The sequence below is a fragment of the Hemitrygon akajei genome, chromosome 29 (genome assembly GCF_048418815.1).
Source record: "Hemitrygon akajei chromosome 29, sHemAka1.3, whole genome shotgun sequence".
Classification (NCBI taxonomy): Eukaryota; Metazoa; Chordata; class Chondrichthyes; order Myliobatiformes; family Dasyatidae; genus Hemitrygon; species Hemitrygon akajei.
Window position 1 is genome coordinate 31539534 of NC_133152.1, and position 19841 is coordinate 31559374.

The 19841-nt window shown below is 40.6% G+C and overlaps 1 protein-coding gene across 4 annotated transcripts in view; it reads left to right on the plus strand.

The window, feature by feature from the left end:
- LOC140718405 (MORN repeat-containing protein 1-like) overlaps positions 1 to 19841 on the plus strand; it is a 253380-nt gene that overhangs the window by 191087 nt on the left and 42452 nt on the right. For all 4 annotated transcript variants that reach the window (XM_073032116.1, XM_073032114.1, XM_073032115.1 and 1 more), the window contains 2 exons: positions 10573 to 10724; positions 18511 to 18587. In XM_073032116.1, the coding sequence (XP_072888217.1) occupies positions 10573 to 10724; positions 18511 to 18587 (229 nt within the window). The remainder of the gene's footprint in view (positions 1 to 10572; positions 10725 to 18510; positions 18588 to 19841) is intronic.

The following is a 19841-nucleotide window of genomic DNA, read 5'->3' on the forward strand; positions in this document are numbered from 1 at the left end:
CCTCAGGCAGGAGTCGATACATTTCATCACAGTGGATGTAAGTGTTACTGGTGATAGTCATTGAGGCAGGTTACCATGTTCTTCTTAGGCAGCAGTGTAATTGAAGCCTGCTTGAAGCAGGTAGGTATCTCAGACTGCTGAAGCAAGAGATTTTTTCCTGGTTAGATGGAGCCAGCAACTAATGCTTCCTCGGGTGACATCTTTCAGATAGTCCACAAAACTGTTTACCTCACTTCTTCTGCATCTTCTTTTTATCTTAAATGTGTTTCTGAAACTGTTAAAGCCTGTGATTTACAATTTGGAAAATGACTGAGTGATCTAGTGCTTTGCATCGCCGAGAAAATTCCAGAAGGTGTGCGGCTTCGAGGCAAAGAAGCTTAGAGACATGATTAACTCCATTTCTTGCCAATTAAAATATTGCGGAAGCTTCAAACATCAAAGTGAATGCGGAAGGTGAGCGAGTATCCAGCACCGAATATCTGCATCTTGCTTGCTGCTGTAACACACCTCTCACTCTCTGCTCCCGAGGGAAGGCCTCCACATTTGAGTGGTCACTCTCTCTCCCTTGATGCTGCCAGAGGATGTTACTGAAGTTCTGCAATTTATGGATTGGTCTATTGACTGTGGTTCATATTAGGCTCTTTCAGATTTGTTTTTCTGTGGGGGGAGGGCAGGGTTGATGTTTATCTTTGAATAACTGCCATGGTTTTCTTTGCTTCGTGGCTCACACAAGTCTCAGAGTTGTATACTTCATACCTACGTTGATAATAAATGAACCTTTGAACCTTAAAGATATTGGTGAACTCTCCAGGCAGTTGATCAACACAGGTCTTTAATACTCAGCCAGGAGCCCTATCTGAGCTAGATACTTTCCATGGGATCACCATCCTGAAGGATGCTCTCACATCGGACTCAGAGACTGAAATCACAGTGTCATCGGGGGCTGAAGGAGTTTGTGAAAGTTCCTGTTATGGTCTGGTCCAGAGCCCGCATTCCAGGTCTTGATCCGATCCTCCTTGCACCCTTAAGCACAAATAGGATCATCTTGGCTTAAGAAGGTGCAGCTGAGACCTATCGGCTGGCAGGTGTATATAAGGGGCTCTGGGACTGAGTCTAGTTGGGGGGTTGTCCTGTACCTGCAGTTCTGTCCGGTTTGCCTTGTTTGCGTTGTTCGCCTGGCTATCCCATTTTGACCCTGGCTTGGAGTACCCACTGTTAATCATCTAGTTCTGTAAGTCCGTTCTTGTAGTCACCCTGGACCGAGCTCCCTTCCGATCCCTTGCCTCCGAAGGGTAAGCAGGCTGGACTGCCGTTGCCCGGCGGGGGACTCTGACCCTTTCCTACCCCTCTCTTCTGACAGGTTGTGCCCCGCAACCTGCCAGGCCCCTGTGTTAGTGCCTGGGAGGCTGGGCCCTGCCCAGGAATTATGTGGCCCACCCAGGGGGCTATCCTCCCAGCATTCCTTGTCCCATAGACCCATCCTTTAGCCTAGCCAAGGTCCTGCCTTCGCCATGAACTCCAGGGTCCTGCCTTCACCATGAACTCTCTGAACCCCAGGATCACCTTTGCATGCCACGGTCTCCCCATCTTGTTCTATCCTTTAGTTGTTCCTGTCCTGCCCCTAGTACTTCAGTGCCTGCGTCCTGCATTTGGGTCCAGTCTCCACATCCCCTTGTGACAGTTCCTGCATGTTTCGATGGTCAAACTGAGCATTGTACTCATCTGGAAGCAAAGCCTTGTTCTACATTGTTCTAGCCTACCTACAGTTGGTCGTTTGGTTTCACTTTGTAAGTTTTAATAGCATTCAAGCCCTGCCACAGCTGTCAAGCATCCCTTAGTGACTCACGTTTGGTCTGGAATTGTCATTTTGCAGGCGAGTTGGCTTTCCGGAGATTATACCTAGACTTTTTGTATCTTACTTGGCTGCCAGACCTAAATGCCACTGATCTGTCCCTCAGCAGATTGTGGATCTCATGAATCATCCAGGGCTTCTGGTTGGGAAAGACTCTGAATGACTTTGTGGGACCACATTCATACCCAGCTGTTTTTAATTATCCATGACATTCCTGGTGTATTCATTCAGATCCTCTGGTGAGCCCTTGAACATGGCCCAGTCTACTGACTGGAGGCAATTCCGTAGCTGCTCCTTGGCCTCCCAGACTACCTCTTTGTTGTCCTTATCTCTGGAGCCTTGCACTTTATTCTCTGCCTGCATGTTGGTGGGAGAAGGACAGTCAAGTGATCAGACTTCCTGAAATGTGGTATAGGCATGGAAAGGTAGGCATTCCCAATCATAGTTTAGCAGTGGTCTAGTGTGTGGGACCCCTGATTCTGCAGGTTATATGCTAATGATAATTCAGCAGAGATTTCTTCAAACAGGTCTGATTGAAGCCCCCAACTAGGATTTGAAATACGTTGGAGTGGGCAGTTTCTTCTTTGATGATGGCACTATTCAATATCTCAAATGCCTGATTAACTCAGCTTTTATCAGTATTTAAACTGCAGGCAGGGTCATGGAGGAAAATTATCTTGGTAAGTAGAATGGTCAGCACTTAATCATTAGATATTCCAGGTCAGAGGAGCAAGAGTACAACAAGACCAAGTCTGCTGTGTCCGAGCACCACAGCAAGTTTATTATAAAATGCAGAGCCCCACTTCTTTAGACGATTTTAATTTAGACAAACTATCCTTGTCAGTGATGCAAGTGTGTCTAGTCAGTAATCCTTGCACATAATCTGGGATCCAAGTGTATGACAGTGATTCTGGTTTCTGATTTTTGTGTGCACTGTGATATACAGGAGGCCTAGTTCCTACACAACCAGGTTCGGGAATAGTTATTGTCCCTCAACCATCAGGCTCTTGAACCAGAGGGGATAACTTCACTCAGCTTATCTTTCCCCGTCACTGAACTGTTCCCACAACCTTTAGACTCACTTTCTAGGATTCTACAACTCATTATCTCAATATTATTTTTTTTATTATTATTATTATTATTATTTTGTTTTTCTTTCTGTATTTGAATAATTTGTTGTCTTTTGCAGATTAGTTGTTGTCCATCTTTGTGTGTAGTTTCTTGTTAGCAATAAGTAGTCGGTAGTGAGTGGTCCCACTATGTGGTCAGCGATCCTTTCCTGTAGTAAGTAACAAGTATGCGAATCATGTATCAGAGATTCTTGTGTGTGTAGACAGTGATCTAATTTTCTGCAGTCAGTAATTTTTGTCTATGCCATCAGTAAAGTCTGTGTACTGTATGTAGTCAATGATCTTAGTGTGCTCACTTATAGTAAATAGTCCTTGTATGAGTGGTCAGTGATCTTTGTGTCTGTATCTAATTATCCTAAGGCTTTTTAGTTATCCTTTTACATGTTCAATAATTCCTCTGTGTGTAGTCAGTGCCATTATGATGGAATTGGTGATCCTTGTCTGCACTCAGAAAGCTTTAACTGTGTAATTGGTATATTTGTGTGTAGTAATTCTAGTGTGCTGTTAATAATCTTAATATACATAGTCACTGAATCTTGTGTGTCCAGTGTGGGACATTTGTGTGTAGTGCATCTTCTGTGTACAGTCAGTGTTTTTTTGTACATAACCAGTTATCATTCTGAGTAAAAGCAGTGATTCTTGTGTGCATAGCCGTTGCTTGTTGAATGTTGTTTTCCGACTTAACATAGCCAACTCATGCCTCATGCCTTCATTGTTTGCTTTATTCATATTTGATCCTAGTTTCATATTCAATATTTCATTCTTTAAAGAAAAATAATCATATTATGACCACTGTTCCCTAAATGCTCCTAACCGCCATATCATCAGTTAATTCTTTCTTATTGAACATTACCAGATCTAAAATAAGCTGCTCTCTCAACATTCTGAATTAGAAAGCTATCGCTTAGACACTATGCTGCTAATTTAGTTGGCTCAATCTACACGTAGTTTAATATCCCCCATGATTTCTGTATTATCCTTGTTACATGCATCTCTAATTTTCTGATTTATCCAATGCCCTACAATGCCATTTGGGGGACTTTATACGCTCCTCATGGCTCATTGCTGTTTTCTAGCGTAATCCAGACTTGCTCTACTTCAGTCAGTGATCCTGTGAACATAGTCAGTGATCCAACTATGTATTCATTGTTCCTTGTTTGTGCAATCAATGCGTGACTGCACTAAGCAATCCTTGTTCGAGTAGGAGATATCTGATTCTTGTGTCTGTAGCCAGTGCAGTTTTGCTCAATGGTTATAGACAGGATCAGTTCAGGAGTGATGTATCTCCTATCTCCCACTGAATATAGATAGGACATCCTGACCACTCCAACTCCAATGCAACATACCTTATAATTAAGTTTCCTTCTAGGTATTTCAATGATTTTACAGGTGTATTGATATAGTTAAATTATGGGACTCACTCTTATAAAAAAACGTAAGCCGCATTCTGGCCTTTTTTTGGTTTAATATAGCAATGTTCTGTCTGCTCTGCACACAGTTCCCATGTGACTAGTCTTCAACACATTGTTTGAACTACCATCCTCTGTGCCTGTGAAACCACAGAGCAGTTACAAGTTACCGTAGATTCCGGACTACAGAACACACCTGATTAAAAGCCGCTGGCTCTAATTTTAGAAATAAAATCAATTTTTTAATTGTAAAGGCCGCACCGGATTTTAGGCCGCACCGGATTTTCGGCCGCAGGTGTCCCACGTTGTAATATGAGATATTTACACAGAAAGATATTACACGTGAGGATTTTTTAACTTTTAATTAAATCCATATGGTAACAAAAACAAATACATATTGCAAATGCTTTTTTTCGAACCGTGCCCGTAACGCGGCTACTTTTAAATATACGTTGCGTATACTTCTTTACTGAACAACATTCCAATATCTCCTAACGACTGGTAAAAAATATATATACTGCAGCCTACCAGGCAAAGTTATTGATCGCCTTTAACTTAAAAGCAGCGTTTCGCTCGGGTCTAATGCCGCTCCGCCGCTCGACCCCCTCCTTTCCGTTTATCGCAAACGGCATTTTTCCCACAAGACACCGCGAAACCGGGTGTGACGTCATAGCATCCCGCGATGTAGTACAGAAAACAAATATAGTTAAAACTCTTCTAACTTTAACTAGAAAATGAATTACTAAGCGAAAATATTATAAACTAAATAACTGCCATAAGGCAGCACAATGCTTCGAGTGTTTTCCATGTTGATGAGGGTGAGTACAAATGACTAATTTACAATAATTTAATTGTGAAAGTGCGCTTGATTTATCGTACAATTTCATTGGACCTCTGTGAACTACTCATCAATTTTATTGGTCTACTGTTATGAGGCAAAATGTTTACGAGGCGGCATGAAAAAAATCATGTATTAGCCGCTCCGGATTAAAGGCCGCAAAGTTCAAAGCTGTTCAAAATGTGGGAAAAAAGTAGCGGCTTAAAATCCGGAATCTACGGTAGTTCATCCACCAAGCAGATTGAGAAAGACTGAGAATAGAGTTTACACAAAAAGTTCAAAATTGGAGAAAATGTTGAGCATAAAGTGAAAATAACTAAGACAGTGGTGAGAAAACAGACAATTTTGTCAAATAGCGGGGGGAGAGACAGAGAACTTGGAAAACTTCTCCGTTCCATGTGATATTCCTCTTGACACCAAACCTCCTGCATTTTATAGCTTGTCTCCCTTGGTCATCTCTGTCTTTTCTCCAGAATTTGATTTTTACTCTTCTAACAACAAACCATTTTCTGGAGGAGCTCAGCAGGTCAAGCAGCATCCGTGGAGGGAAAGGAGTTGTGGACATTTTGAGCGAAAACCCTGCATCAGGACTAGCCACTGTACTCTTCTATGTTTACCTCAAACACCCAACAGAAATAGAGCCTTGCATGTGGTCATTACAAATCGGGGTTACATTGATCATAAAGACAATAACATCATAGATTGTAAAATTCTAGTCAGTAAAAAAGACAGAATTACACTTTTTTTGCTATTCAGGGAAATACATTATTATCAGCATTGAATTTAGCTCCACAGATCATCTCTTGAGCTTACTTAGAGCTTAGCCTTTTGTCTCTCATCTTTTTATCATTTTGTCAGTTATCTTTGGCAGTGCTGTGCACTCAAGCATCAATAGAACCACTTCTCTAGATCTGTCCTGTATGCAAACATGTACCTTCTTCAATACAGCTTTACATCAAGGGATTAAAGATCAAGAAAGCCAAGGCTGTCATCCATGGCCATCATGGCAAACTGGGCACTCACACTCAACTCCTAGCTATGGCCCCAACCTTTTCTCACCTTGGGACTAGCATTTTATACTGCATGACAATATTTCCTCTCAGCTCTGTTTTGATTCATTGATTCTTTTGTTTAGAGGAGGCATCTTTCTGTTCTGCAATAATTAATCATTATAAGTCACCTTTGTTAAAAGGTGAAAGTTCTATTCAAAACCAACATAAAACCTTCCTAGTTCAACGATAACAACTGCTACAAGCTGAACCTTGCTTATTATTCCATCCGTATAGCGAAGAGAACGGTTTCCCTACTGTGTTTAGTGCAATTTTGTAATAACTGCTTCTTGATTTATATAGCCAGTGCAGAGTTTTACTGAAGGTGCTGAGACCAGTATTTGAGACAATCCATTCCTTGGAACCCAGCATAAAAGCTGCTTAACTCCTAATTTCATCTTCTGCATGGATTACTGTTTTCCACTCCAATTGTTCCTATTGCCTCCCAGAAAATTTAATGCAAACAGGCTGAAGAATATCCCATTTTTCTGCTCCAGATTCTTCCCAGGCTTGTCTAGTGTAAAAGCCTATAAAGCAGCTGATAAACAGTGAGTGAAATCAGCACAGATAATGCTGGAAGGAAGAGGGGTGAAGGAACAGCTGACACAAAGCAAAAAGAGCCTCAGAGCAGAGCAAAAGAAGCCATCCCATTTCTCTGGGTCAGATTCCAACTGAAGCCCTAGAGGTGACAATCTGCTTAAACACTGCACAACTCTGCTCTGCATATTTCATATACACTTAAGACATTTTCTTTTAAAGAAGAATTTAGGACAATCAGTGATTCTGATTATTAGCGACTAGGCCTTATTTGTTAATTAGCTCTGCTGCTCCTCAACATTGGCCAGTCTCCTGTGGTATTGTAAGTCAACCATTCAGGAGATGGAGGAAGGAATACAGCATGGAGCGATTACATAAGCAGTCTCCATTGGAAGTGGACATCAAAATTTGTTATACACTATTTATTGAAGAAACATGGTTAGATGCAAAATAGTAGAGGGATACTTAGGGTATGTACTGCTAAACCATGAAGACATAACCCATTTTTATCACACATTCCTTTGAGCAAGCTTACTAGACAATATGCATGTACTGTTTTGTTGATGGACATTTTAGACCTGTGAGTTATTAGGTCCAGTTTGAATGGGGGAGATATTACCATGTACACAATCAAGGCTGGGAGTGTGAGATACCTAACCACTGCCAAGTTATCTCCACAGATAAATGTCTCAATACAAATATCAGGTGAAGGCTGGATTTATCACTACCATAGCCAAATGGAATCCTAACACTAGCTTTCTACACTCAGGTCCAAAATATTGATTATATACTTACAGAATTGTAATCCTACAATGATGGCTGAAGCAGCCGGGGAGAACTTTCATGAAAGAAAGACATGTTTACTAGTAACAAATCACTTTTATAATTTGGAGTCACATTAATTATAGCAAAGGTGACCACCCCTCACAAAAATAACCAATTTATTTGTCTAATTCACATTTGATAAACTCCCTTTACTCATGTATGAAATTAACAGTTAACGCTGCCAAGGGCAACAAAGGACACGTCTCATGCATCTGATGGGTCTGATCCCAATGACCCATTAGCCAGTGAAAATTGCCTCCAGGATGAGACCACACTGAAATTCTGATTGTAATACTTGCCTTTTAAATAAATGAAGTATCAAAGCTGGGGCTAAGATGGAAAGTTCTTTGATGATGAACACAGACACCAACATTTTCCAGTACAATGCTATTAGGGTTATCTGCTGCAAATGATTCTTTCATCCTTGGTATTTGTTGCTAAGCCCTTCATTTGCACTGAGGAGTTAATTGTGTGTATGTTTTTTTAATAATCTTAAAGAAATAAAAATCTGAACAGATGGGAAAGGATTAGGTGATTGACTCTGAGTGTCAGACAGCATGGAAGTGAGCTGTTTGCTAACACAAACAGATTTATCTCCCTGTACTTTTGGCACATTCAGTGGTTTCCACTGTGCTTGGCGTTGTGACTGAAGTCAGTGAATATCATAGTGATACTGCTGCTCAGGAACCAGAAGTGCACAGGTAATGCTACCCACAGGGCATTATGCACACTCCCATGCTCCATTATCTCACCAAAGCCCATTCACCAATAGTTCCTCAATTCTTCTTTGCTGGGGAGAGCACAGCTGAAGATGACATGGAAGCCCTAAATCTGACTGAGAGCAGGCAGATAAATCAAAAGCAGAAAATTACAGAGGGTTTGGCAAATTAGAAAATGAAAGTTTTTTCACTCCTGAGGTAGGCCAGAATCAAGGGCAATTAATAATGTACTGAGAGTTCAGGAGAAACTTAACTCACAAGTGAGCAATAAAATGGAACTCTGATCAAATGGAGGTGTTGATGCTAGAAAAATGCATCTGAGAGAAAGGTAGAGGAGCATTCTAAGCGGAAGAACCAGTTTAAACCAGGTGGGTTGAGTGACTGTTTACTCCCACATGTGCAGAAAAGAACAAAAAAAAATAACTTTCGTTGCAATTCACTTTGGAATCTGGGACAAGATTTCAGATTGAATGCTAGCTTGCCCAGTTAGACATGGCCCTTCTTCATGGAGCATAAGTGTCCAAAAGATTTATTTCAAGGACTGTTGATTCTACTTAAGAAGACTAAAAATCAAAAGTTACCCAGGTTATTTCAACAAAGCAACTGAGAAATATACCATCAAGTTGTCTCTTGAATGGTGCAGACAACAGTAGTTCAAGGTCTGATCCACATTGTGTTAGCTGATCCGAACCCAGAAGAATGCAGAAAATCTCTAATTAGTTCTGACCTAAGAAACTAAAGAGGTCCAAATCAATCGGGATATTTTAACTGATAACTACCTTTTTCTCTGTTCCCACAAACACTCAAAAATGTACATTTAAACATATGGGAAGGGGGGGGGGGGCAAGACCAAAGTGATATTTACACCTCTCTTATTGAAAGACATTCAGGAAGTCCTCGTTCAATTTGTCCCAGAAGGCTGGATACTGCAAGAGAGAAGCGGGGACTTTTAAAGGACCTGGCAATCCCCCAATCAGAATTCATAACAGTTACTTCGAACTCACTAGTTCTAGGTCAAAACACAAGTTGTTTAATGATGTTTAAGACTTTATGGTTTATCTAATTGGCATCCCTGCCACTAAGACACATACACATCCTTCCTATCATCAGTCAATTGCAGTTGTTTGCAACAATATTACCTTCTATTCAACACCACCAGGGATGTAAACAGCAGCGATGTAATAGGGAAATCTACCTCTTCACTCACCACTGTCTTCCTTGGATGTATTTCATTCTTCCATCGCTCAATACCACTATGTCAAAATCTTGACATTCCTTAGAATGACAGTGTTGTGGGAGCTTTATCAGTACCGGATCAGCAACAGTGCAAGGAGAAATGAGTTCACCATCAGTAAAACAGGGTAACTGGAGAAACAGGCAATGACTATCAGTAGTTTTATCAACATCTATCTCCTCAGGGCAAATAAAAAGTGAAAGTCTCGTTTCGCTCTAAGCTTGTAGTGAAATTATTGTTGATAAATGGAATATCCATTGTGATGTGGTGTTTCATTTTACAGTTTTTTAATATGCAGTTTAAAAGATGATCTGATAATTGAGGTTTCTTTAAAAAATATGATCAGATGGAAAATGTGGGATTCCTCCAGACTCCTCCACATGGCGTTCTTTTGTTCAGTTCAAGTGCCTCAAAATCTTTTCATTGGATCCAAACAAAATCCAAAAGTAATTCATCAAAGTGGTCTTGGAAATGTGAAGCACATTATGCCAAAAGGAGATTGTTGTAGTCAAGTGTGATTCTTAAATGCAAGATAAGATACTTAATTTGGTAGTAAGACCCCTCCACACTACACCCTAGCTTCCTCCACCCCTATAATCCATCAAGATCTCTACATTACTCCACTTTTAGCCTGCTCTGCCTCCATGATTTTCAACTATCTGTCATTGGAATTCCCTTCCTAAAGAGCTCCACGTCAGCTTTTCTCTCTGTCATTAAGACGGTCTTTAAATCCTGCCTCTCTAGCCGAGCTTTTGATCATTTGTTCCTAGTATCTTTTGATGGTAAAACCTTGACTGTGTGAAACAACTTGTAACTCTTTACTGTATTAAAGGTAACGTATAAATGCAAGTTCAATAAGCACTGCTGCATTGGGTAGGAATAAGAGGCTTGATAGGTTGGGTGGCCTGATACTATATATGTGTTCTTAATGGAAAAGATAACAGCATGAATGTACTTAATTATTGTCAAATTTCTGCAGGTTTCCAGGACCTTTCAGCAGAAGATAAGGGCTCCACTCCCATGGTAGCTAACAAGAGAGTAGAAAGAGGTTACGCAGCCTTTCAGAATATTGCACTTGCTGCTCCCCCTGCCTGCTATCATCCATTCATGATCCTAGATGAACTGGAGAAGGTACAGTCTTCAAAACCAATACATTTTTCAAAGCTTGCTTGAAGCAGGGTATCTTTAATGAAACAACCCATTTGATTTTGATCCTTAATGTTATCTGATGAAGCTGATTGACAAATTGGGATACAAGAAAGGTAGAAATAGGAGATTGTACTATAGGCAGCAGTATTCCATGGTTGTGTTAGCAAAAAAAGGGAGGCAACTTCAGATGAAGAGAAAAATCATACTTTATAACTGATTCCCTCCTCCTCTCCTCTGCCACTTCCTTACTCTGCAGGGCAGGTGGGATATTTCAGCCCACCACCATTTATAGAAAGCTTCAGAGCTTTTCTTGGCCTGCTTACAGCAGAGGGGGTTCTCCCTTGCTGTTAATCTTTCCTGCCTTACCGGTGAGACTTAAACTAAATTTAAGAGGATTAATTCATTCAATTCCACATTTTCAAAATTGCTCTCAGGGTCAGCGCTGCAGATTCCACCACATGTTCAGTGTAAGACCTTCCCCAACTGGGCTCCTTGACACTCAGAACTTAGTCTGTCCTTCCTTTCAGGAAGCATCTTTATCAAGCAGTCAGCTCACAGCACGGTGACCCCCTGGAGTTTTCTGCACTCCATGCACAGGAGAAGCATGTGGCCTGCAATGTCTGCACTCCTAATAACTATTAAGACTAACTATCCCTGTTGATTCTGAAGTTCTCACTGAGTCATTAAATGGAGCAGCTCATTGTGGTGATAAGAGCATGAGTTGAAAGGCATGCATTTATCCAGAGCTTTTCAAGACCACAGGATGTCTCCAAGCACTTTACAGCTAATGAAATACTGTTTGAAATACCTTCAGTGTAGATAGTCTTAGCAGTCAATTTACATACTGCAAAATCCCACAGGCAACGTTGTGATTGCAATATACGTATGGGTTCTTATTCTATCCACACGTAGTGCAAGAAATATGTTGAATCAGCAAGGTACATGGAATCCTTCTAAAACACACTTCCTCCATTCACAATGTACCTATGTGCTGTTCATGCCTACAGCATACATTTATTTATATACATATAAAACATTGCTTTTTGCCTTTTCTGGGAAAGAAACAGTGATTCACATATTCACAAGGATTTAACCTCTTTACAAGTTTCCCAGGTATCTTTGAACTTGCCAGAGGGCCTTGTATCTTTGACATTGTGTGCCCTTCACCTTAGAAGTCGTCACATCTTGATGCATTTCAGTGGACTCTCCTGTTATTTCTATCATACTCCCAGTCAGATCAAAACACTCATAATCTAATAATTCTTTAAACATCTAATTAATGCAAATCATCCAATCATGTGGCAGCAAATCAGTGTATGTAGGCATGGTCAAGAGGTTCAGATATTGTTCAGACCAATTATTAGAATAGGGAAGAAATGTGATCTAAGTGACTTTGACCTTGGAATGACAAACAAGAGAAGATCTGCAGATGCTGGAAATCCAAACAACACATACAAAATGCTGGAGGAACTCAGCAGACCAGGCAACATCTATGGAAAAGAATGCAGTCGTTATTTTGGGCCCAGACCCTTCATTCCAGTCCTGATGAAGGATCTGAGCCCGAAACATCGCCTGTACTCTTTTCCATAGATGCTGCCTGGCCTACTGGGTTCCTCCAGCATTTTGTGTGAGTTGACTGTGGAATGGTTGTTAGTGACAGACAAGGTGGTTTGAGTATCTCAGAAATTGCTGATCTCCTGAGGTTTTCATACTCAACAGTCTCTAGAGTTTACAGAGTATGGTGTGAGAACCAAAAAGCATCCCGTGAGCTGCAGTTCAGTAGGTGAAAGGCTTGTTAGAGAGGTCAGAGGAGAATGGTCACGCTGGTTCAAGCTGACAGGAAGGCAACAGTAACTCAAATAAACAGGTGTTACAACAGTGGCATGCAGAAGAGCATCTATGAATGCACAACCCACCAAATTTTGAAGTGGATGGTCTAAGTAGCTGAAGACCACGAACATACAGGAGGTGCTTAATAAAGTGGCCACTGAGTGTAGATTTGTAATTCTGTCTCCTAGTTTCACAAGGTATCTAATTTGTCTTCTTTCTTCAACTATCACTCTAACATCAAGTTTCCAATAAGCTCTTCTTGGGCTTCCAGCTGGGTACAGGTATCGATTATAACTGACGTTTTGATGACAAATTCTGCCGTCTTCTTCAAGGATGAACAAGATAGCAGAGTTTGTCATTGAAACATCAGTTATATTCAATACCTGTACCCGGGGAAGCACCAGATCCTTTTTCATCACATTTCCAAATATCCTATTTGTTAGGTGTTGTTAACAAATCATCTCTATCATTTTGTTAAAAATTGTCTGTCTATGGTTTGATTCATGAATTTATTTTTGTTCTGACTGCTTCTCTTCCATTTTCCCCAGAAGATTTATGAATTAATATCAATTGTGTTCTGCCTTTTCTGAGCTTTAGTAACTGTAGGAGTACAGCCTTCTGAGGAGTGTGGCATTGTTCTTTAGTTTTTAAAACAAGTTGCTAATTAGTATCTTGGTTCATCTTGAGCACCCGTCTAGTACTTGTTTCTCCTCTGCTTTGACAGTTCCCACTCCTGTCCCCCACTGTATTGTCTGCTGCTTTCTTCCAGGCTTTTTCATATAAATATTTGAGCAGGATATTCTTCTTGTGTCTTCTCTGCTTCTCCATTGCTGTAACCAGACAATCATTTTCTATTATTTTCAAAATGAAGAGCATACTGTCACTCGTTGTATCTGAATTCTCATATGGTATCCTTGGCAACATGTCTGCATTCACTTATTGTTTTGAAGTTCTTTATTCAATTGTGTTATCTCATAACTTTTGCATCCTCAATGCAGCTATTGTTGGTATTGGTTATCAGGGCCAAAAATCACTAACAGGGGTTATTAATTTATTCATTCACTCATGAGAAGGAGGCCTCACTAGCAACACATATTTATTGTCCATCAGTAACTGCCCCAAACTAAGGGGGGCAGTCAAGTGCCAATCATATAGATGTGACTATTGTCACTAGTGGCAGTACTCGGTAAAGAACTCCTAAAGGACATTAGTGAACCAGATGGGTAGTAATTCAGTGGTCTTATGATACGGTTACTAATTACCAATGATCTGTAACCAAAGTAAAAGGTTTGCCAAACTGAGTCATGCTCTCTGTCCCACTCCGTCTGTGCCGACCTTCAAACACCCATTTACACAGATCAAGTCCCACACTCCAGTCAACTCATTCCAGATTCTTCTGCATTGCACCACTCATTTCCATGCTAGGGACAACTTACAGTTACAAATTTACTTTACCAAACAGCACTTGTATGGAAAAAAAAATGGATCACCCGAGGGATTCCCATGTGGTCACAGGGAGATTGCAAACTTCACATAGACAGTACACCAGAAGTCAGATTTGAATCTGGGTTTGCTGGAGCTTTGAGATAGCAGATGTACTAGCTGTTCCACTGTACCATACCTAACTTGTTGAATTTACAAGTTGGTGAAGTTGTGTATCCTTGCCCATGACCGCCATGTTGATATGCTAACTGTTTGATCACAATTTTGTCCTAAAGTTAATTTGCTTTTTTACATTTCTGCTAATTGTGTAGCTTACAAATGAGTTCCATTTTCTATTGCCTTCAATACTGTACACCACCAGAGTTGTTCAATATTGCACATTCAGGATATGTATCCCTTTTAAAAAGAAGTTTAAAAGTGTTTCCAGCTTGAATCAATGTACATATGGTGTATGACTTGGGTTGCATTTATAACAGCAGTTCATGGTTGTCTCACCCATGATCCTTCAATTCTTTTTTGGCACTATAATCTCTTCCATGACTCTATCTTTGTAAACTGCTGACATAATTTACTTTGCATTGAAAACAATTCTGTAGCATTCTTCTATGCCACATCCACTGATGTTAAATTTCACTCGTGATTTAAACTACAGGTAATGTCGGCAAGCAGCACGTGGTTTAAGAAAATGCCGAAGTTGTGATACTGAGATAGGTCTGTCAATAAGATAGTGTAATCACTGACAATAGAACATAGAATATAGAAAAGTACAACATAGGAAAAGGTTCTGTGGTCTTTTGTATCTGCGCAAAGCACCATGCCAAAGAAGAACCAGTACTTCTTTAGACTGTGGGAAGAAACTGGAGCACCCAGAGGAAACCCACGCATTTCATCAGTTGACCATATAGACACCTTCCAGATGATGTCAGAACTGAACTCCAAACTCCAACACCCCAACTGTAACAGCATCACGATGATCACTATGCTACCGTGTGTATTTCTCCAAACTCCAACACCCCAAGCTGTAACGGCACCACAATGATCACTATGCTACCATGTGTATTTCTCCAAACTCCAACACCCCAAGCTGTAACAGCATCACGATGATCACTATGCTACCGTGTGTATTTCTCCAAACTCCAACACCCCAAGCTGTAACGGCACCACGATGATCACTATGCTACCGTGCGTATTTCTGAGGCCTTTGGATTAAAAGGATGCTTTGCACCACTTTGCTAACTCTTGTCTTTGTTTGTGGCCTTGAAAGATTTGCTAACAGACCAAATGTATCCAAACTCACTTGAGTGAGCAGTATAGTTGTGTTACACTCCTGTAAAGTACTGTATTTTTTTGTGCAAGTGCATTACCATCAAGTTATTTTCTTTGAGAAACATTTCCAAATGTTTTTTATATAAACTGGAAGGATCAGACTTATGATTGTATATGATAAGTCTGCCAATATAACCAGCTTGAGTCTGAGCAGCCATTTTCGCCTTCTGATACTTTTCTGCCAAGACTGATGATGTCAAAACAGAATGTGTAAAGTTTTCCTACAGTTTCAGTATTAATTCAATTTAAAGACCACACCCTCTGATTCATTGAATTAACTGCATTGCCCTATTCAACTTGATTATGGCATTGCTGGGCACATCATGTGCTCTCTACCCTGGTGCTAACATGCACAGTTGCTTTGCTGGCCATACCTTATCTATTTTCTATAGGAATTTGGAGTCCGCACGTAAATGACTCTGGAGCCATGATGTGCCCCACCTTGTGAAATTTTGGCACAGGGTTCTCTGTCATGTCCATGCTTGTTGGCTTTCAGTCAGTGTTGGCCACCAATGTGTTCAGCAACCCTGCCAGCAACTCAGAGTGTTTTCGGTTCATAGGGAAGTATTCATGCATGTCTGTGGTTTTACTTCACATGAGGTCATTCTTGTTTTCTCCCCACAAGGTCCATTCTTTACATCCTGATCATGAAATGTGTTAGGTATATGTGGTTTCTTATTCTAACTGCAGCTATTTTCTCTGCCAGCAGGAATTTCTAAGAGAAATGGAGATCTGTGAAAGCCCATGATCTTGTATACTTCACTCTCCCTGTTTACACTAGCTGAAATGTTATATATATTATATGTTTATACAAACCATAGGGATAATGATTTATAGATTTTTAAAAGAAACAACAAGGACTGCTTCTATTAATAAAGCATCTTTAATGTCACAAAAATGTTCTTATCTGTTTTACGGAAGGGACACAAAACAAATTTAATGCCAAGTCACATAGAGGCATTAGAGCTGATGTCACAGAAGCTTGGTGAAAGAGATGGGTATAAAGGCGTACTCCTGGTGTTTGTGATTGAGAAGTGAATGTGAGGCAGAAATTAAATCAAGATGGATGTAGGGTCACGGAGAAAAGATCATTATGAGGCTAAAAAAGTGGCGGATGAGGGAGACTGCACTTTTAATGGGGTTACAGACCTACCATTATCCATGTATCACTTGCTGAGACTGGCATGTGTTCCACAGGTGTTTGGAGAGAGAGTTAGAGCAGTTACTGATATCTAGATCTTTCTGCTCCAGGATAAAGAAGTTAAAAACCAAAAGACCTTCATCTGCACATAATGTTCTGTTCTCAGATGTGTACTTCAAACACATCTGGAGCCGAGGCAAATCCAGGTTGAAATAAACTCTACTGATGCCTCCAGAACTATCTGACCTACAAAAGCAGTTCAGTGCTTCGCTGTCAGTTTCTCTCTGAAAACCTCTTTATTCATAATCATAACCTGCTGTACTTCACAGCCACTGAATTCATCTCAAAATTAGATGCTGTCATTACGAAACCAGGTGTAGCTGCAACTGGCTTCTGCAAAACAAGGTTGCTGCAACAAAAACAGACCAAATCGCCCCTTGTTGCTTATCGGTTGGAGGGAGGATTCCTAGCCCCCTTGCAAAATAACACTGGGATTCCAGCATCAGTGCGCTTTGGCTGCAAGTGGCGTTTCACTCTTCTTGGCATTCATTACTCGGATGTGAGGTCATTATGAATGACCATCATTAAGGCTGGCATCTATTGCCATCTTTAACTCCCCTGGCCTTTATGTCATTCCATCAAATTCGGCGTATTGGAGAAAAGAGTCAGCGTTTGTTACATTTTCATCATTGCCCTAAAGTTAGCCTTACTAGGCCACTGAGGGTGTATTTGATGGAGGACTGGAATTATAAATAGGCCCCCAGTAGGCAAGATGGCAGCTTTCCATCTGTAAACATTTGCATTTTCATAGAAATCCAATCCTAATTAGTTCTCCAAGGGAAACATCTTAACCAACTGCTTTTAACCTTTTCTCAGTGACTGACTGTGCCCCTCCTCTGTATAACTCCCACTGGAATACACAGTTATACTACTTTGGTCAGAACATCACAAATGCTCGGACACCCACAAAGGGCTTGGTTGTTAATGCGTTGCCTGATTTAGAACTAAGTTATAAATTCAAAGGCAAATCAAACGTCAAAACTTTGATCAAGGACTCATGGCTCATATTGTCTCCGATCCCTCAGGTGCATAAAAATGACATGAATACCCACTGCAATGCTTAAAAAGCTAAAGATTAGCTTTATTTGTCGCATGTATTTTGAAATATACAGTGAAATGCATCGTTTGCATCAACAACCAGTGCAGTTCAAGGTTGTGCCAGCGAGTGTCCTGCAAGTTTTGCCATGCTTCTGATCCTAACATAGAATTCCCACAATTTACTAACCCCAATGCCTTTGGAACCTGGGAGGATACCAGAGCAACTGGAGGAAACCTACAAAGTCATGGGAAGAACATGCAAACTTCTTACAGACAACAATGAGAATTACACCCCCAATCACTGGCACTGTAAAGCATTATGCTAGCCACTACATTACCATGCCACCCTAGGACAATATTTTGGTCAGTGTCCAGGAATGTCATCTGTGAAATGTAGCTTTCATACCGCCAAGATTAGCTTTACCAAATACTTGTCTAATGTGCTGACTCAAAATTGAGCCCCAGTGTCACTTGGGGAAAATTACATCCAACAGATTCCATTGTGTCTCAAAGTAAATTTGCTGGAGTCAATCCACCTTTTTGGATAAAATGTTTAAATTCTTATTGAGTTTTGCAAAGCAATCCTGCAGTAATTTGCCCTGGGTATTATATGTTATCTCCAGAGACCTGGCCTAGTATTTTGAATGAGCATTGATGGTGCTATCACAATCAATCAATGGAACAATGGTTCCATACTTAAGCATGAAGCAACACATTCGAGAGAGAAAGGGATGGATAAAAAAATTCACAAGGTATCAGCAATCTATTTGTGTTGATGGATAACCAATTTTCAAAGGGTATTTAGCTGCAATAAAGCAAACAGGGATGGAATGAGACTACAGACCATGGTGTGATTAGCTTCTGAGTTAAGCCAGGTGTATATTGTATACTGTGCTGTAAAAAATGACTGTCATATTATTTCAAATGCAGAAAGCAAGCAAGAAATCAAGCAGCAGAACTCAAAGTGACAAAGGAACAATCTCACAGGAGAAGATATCTGAGAGCAGGTGGGTATGAGTTGCAGCTCAGCCACTTCTGTGTAACACTTAACACAATGGATCTTGCCTGGGGAAAAGCAACAAGCAGTTGTTAGCTCATTCTGCTCAAACTCCTCAGATGAGGTAGCTGCAGTAACAAGCTGCTGGTCTTGGAGAAAATACTGCCAAGCTGCTGAGGTGACAATATCTTGATGGGCCACTTTCGTACAGTCTATTACAGAAGCTCTCAGAGACCTTTAAGTCTAGTGCCCCACAGAGCACTAACATCATAAAAATAATTGCACACATCAGTGTAGTTAACAAAAATAATTCTGAAAGGTCACAGTAAATGCTAGAAGTACGCAGGAGGCCTGCCAGCAGCTGTAAAGATAAGTAATGGGTTAAAGCTTAGGCAAGATTGCTACCTAGCCCCTTTTTTACTGTTGTTTTAGTGACACATTAATGTGTCACAGCTAATTGGTGCAACAAGTCAGCTTGTCGGGCTTGCTAAACGTAATGTCTGGGATTCTGTTTGGTTTCTGACGGGACGCACTTGAGGTTCCCAGCCTCAAATCTACAGATGGGGATGGTTCTATTGTGTAAGCCCAGCATCATCTGTAATTTTAAAAAATGCTTATGATGAAGCCTATAGACTCATCTTCACAGCTAACACAATACATTGTCCTTTCACCTCTGGCTCAAACCTGGCCCACCAAGATGGGAGTACAGTCACGACTGACCACAGGCATCCAACACAAGCTGATTTTATTCTCTTGGATGATATTTACAAAATAATACTGCCAGCAGACGGGGAGCAGGCACTAGAAAATCGCCAGCACATGAACATGAGGCTTTGCCAGGACAAAGTGTTTGTAAGCGCCCCCAATACAGGGAGCTCTAGGTGTTACCTCAGCTACTAAGTGGTAGCACTGATCCACAAAATCATTGCTCTAACATAAGTAATGGGTTAAAGCTTGGTCTAAAATGTGAATATCAATTTAGAGGTGTATAGTGGTGTAAAAACAGTGAGCTGGCACTTGCTGTCCACCATTGTCTGCTCTGTCTTTTAAGTTCTGGAATTTTTTCTCTATTCTATCCTCATTTAAACTCTCTTAAGATGTACTTCTTTTCCATGCCTTGGTTACATGATCGAATATAATCATAAAGTTCAGCCTAAATTTAGAGTACAGTCCTGGAAAGCACCTTGTGTTGTTTAATTATGTCCAATTTATACATGGAACAATTTTTTGTTTTATTGTTTATATAGACACAGAATTCTAAAGA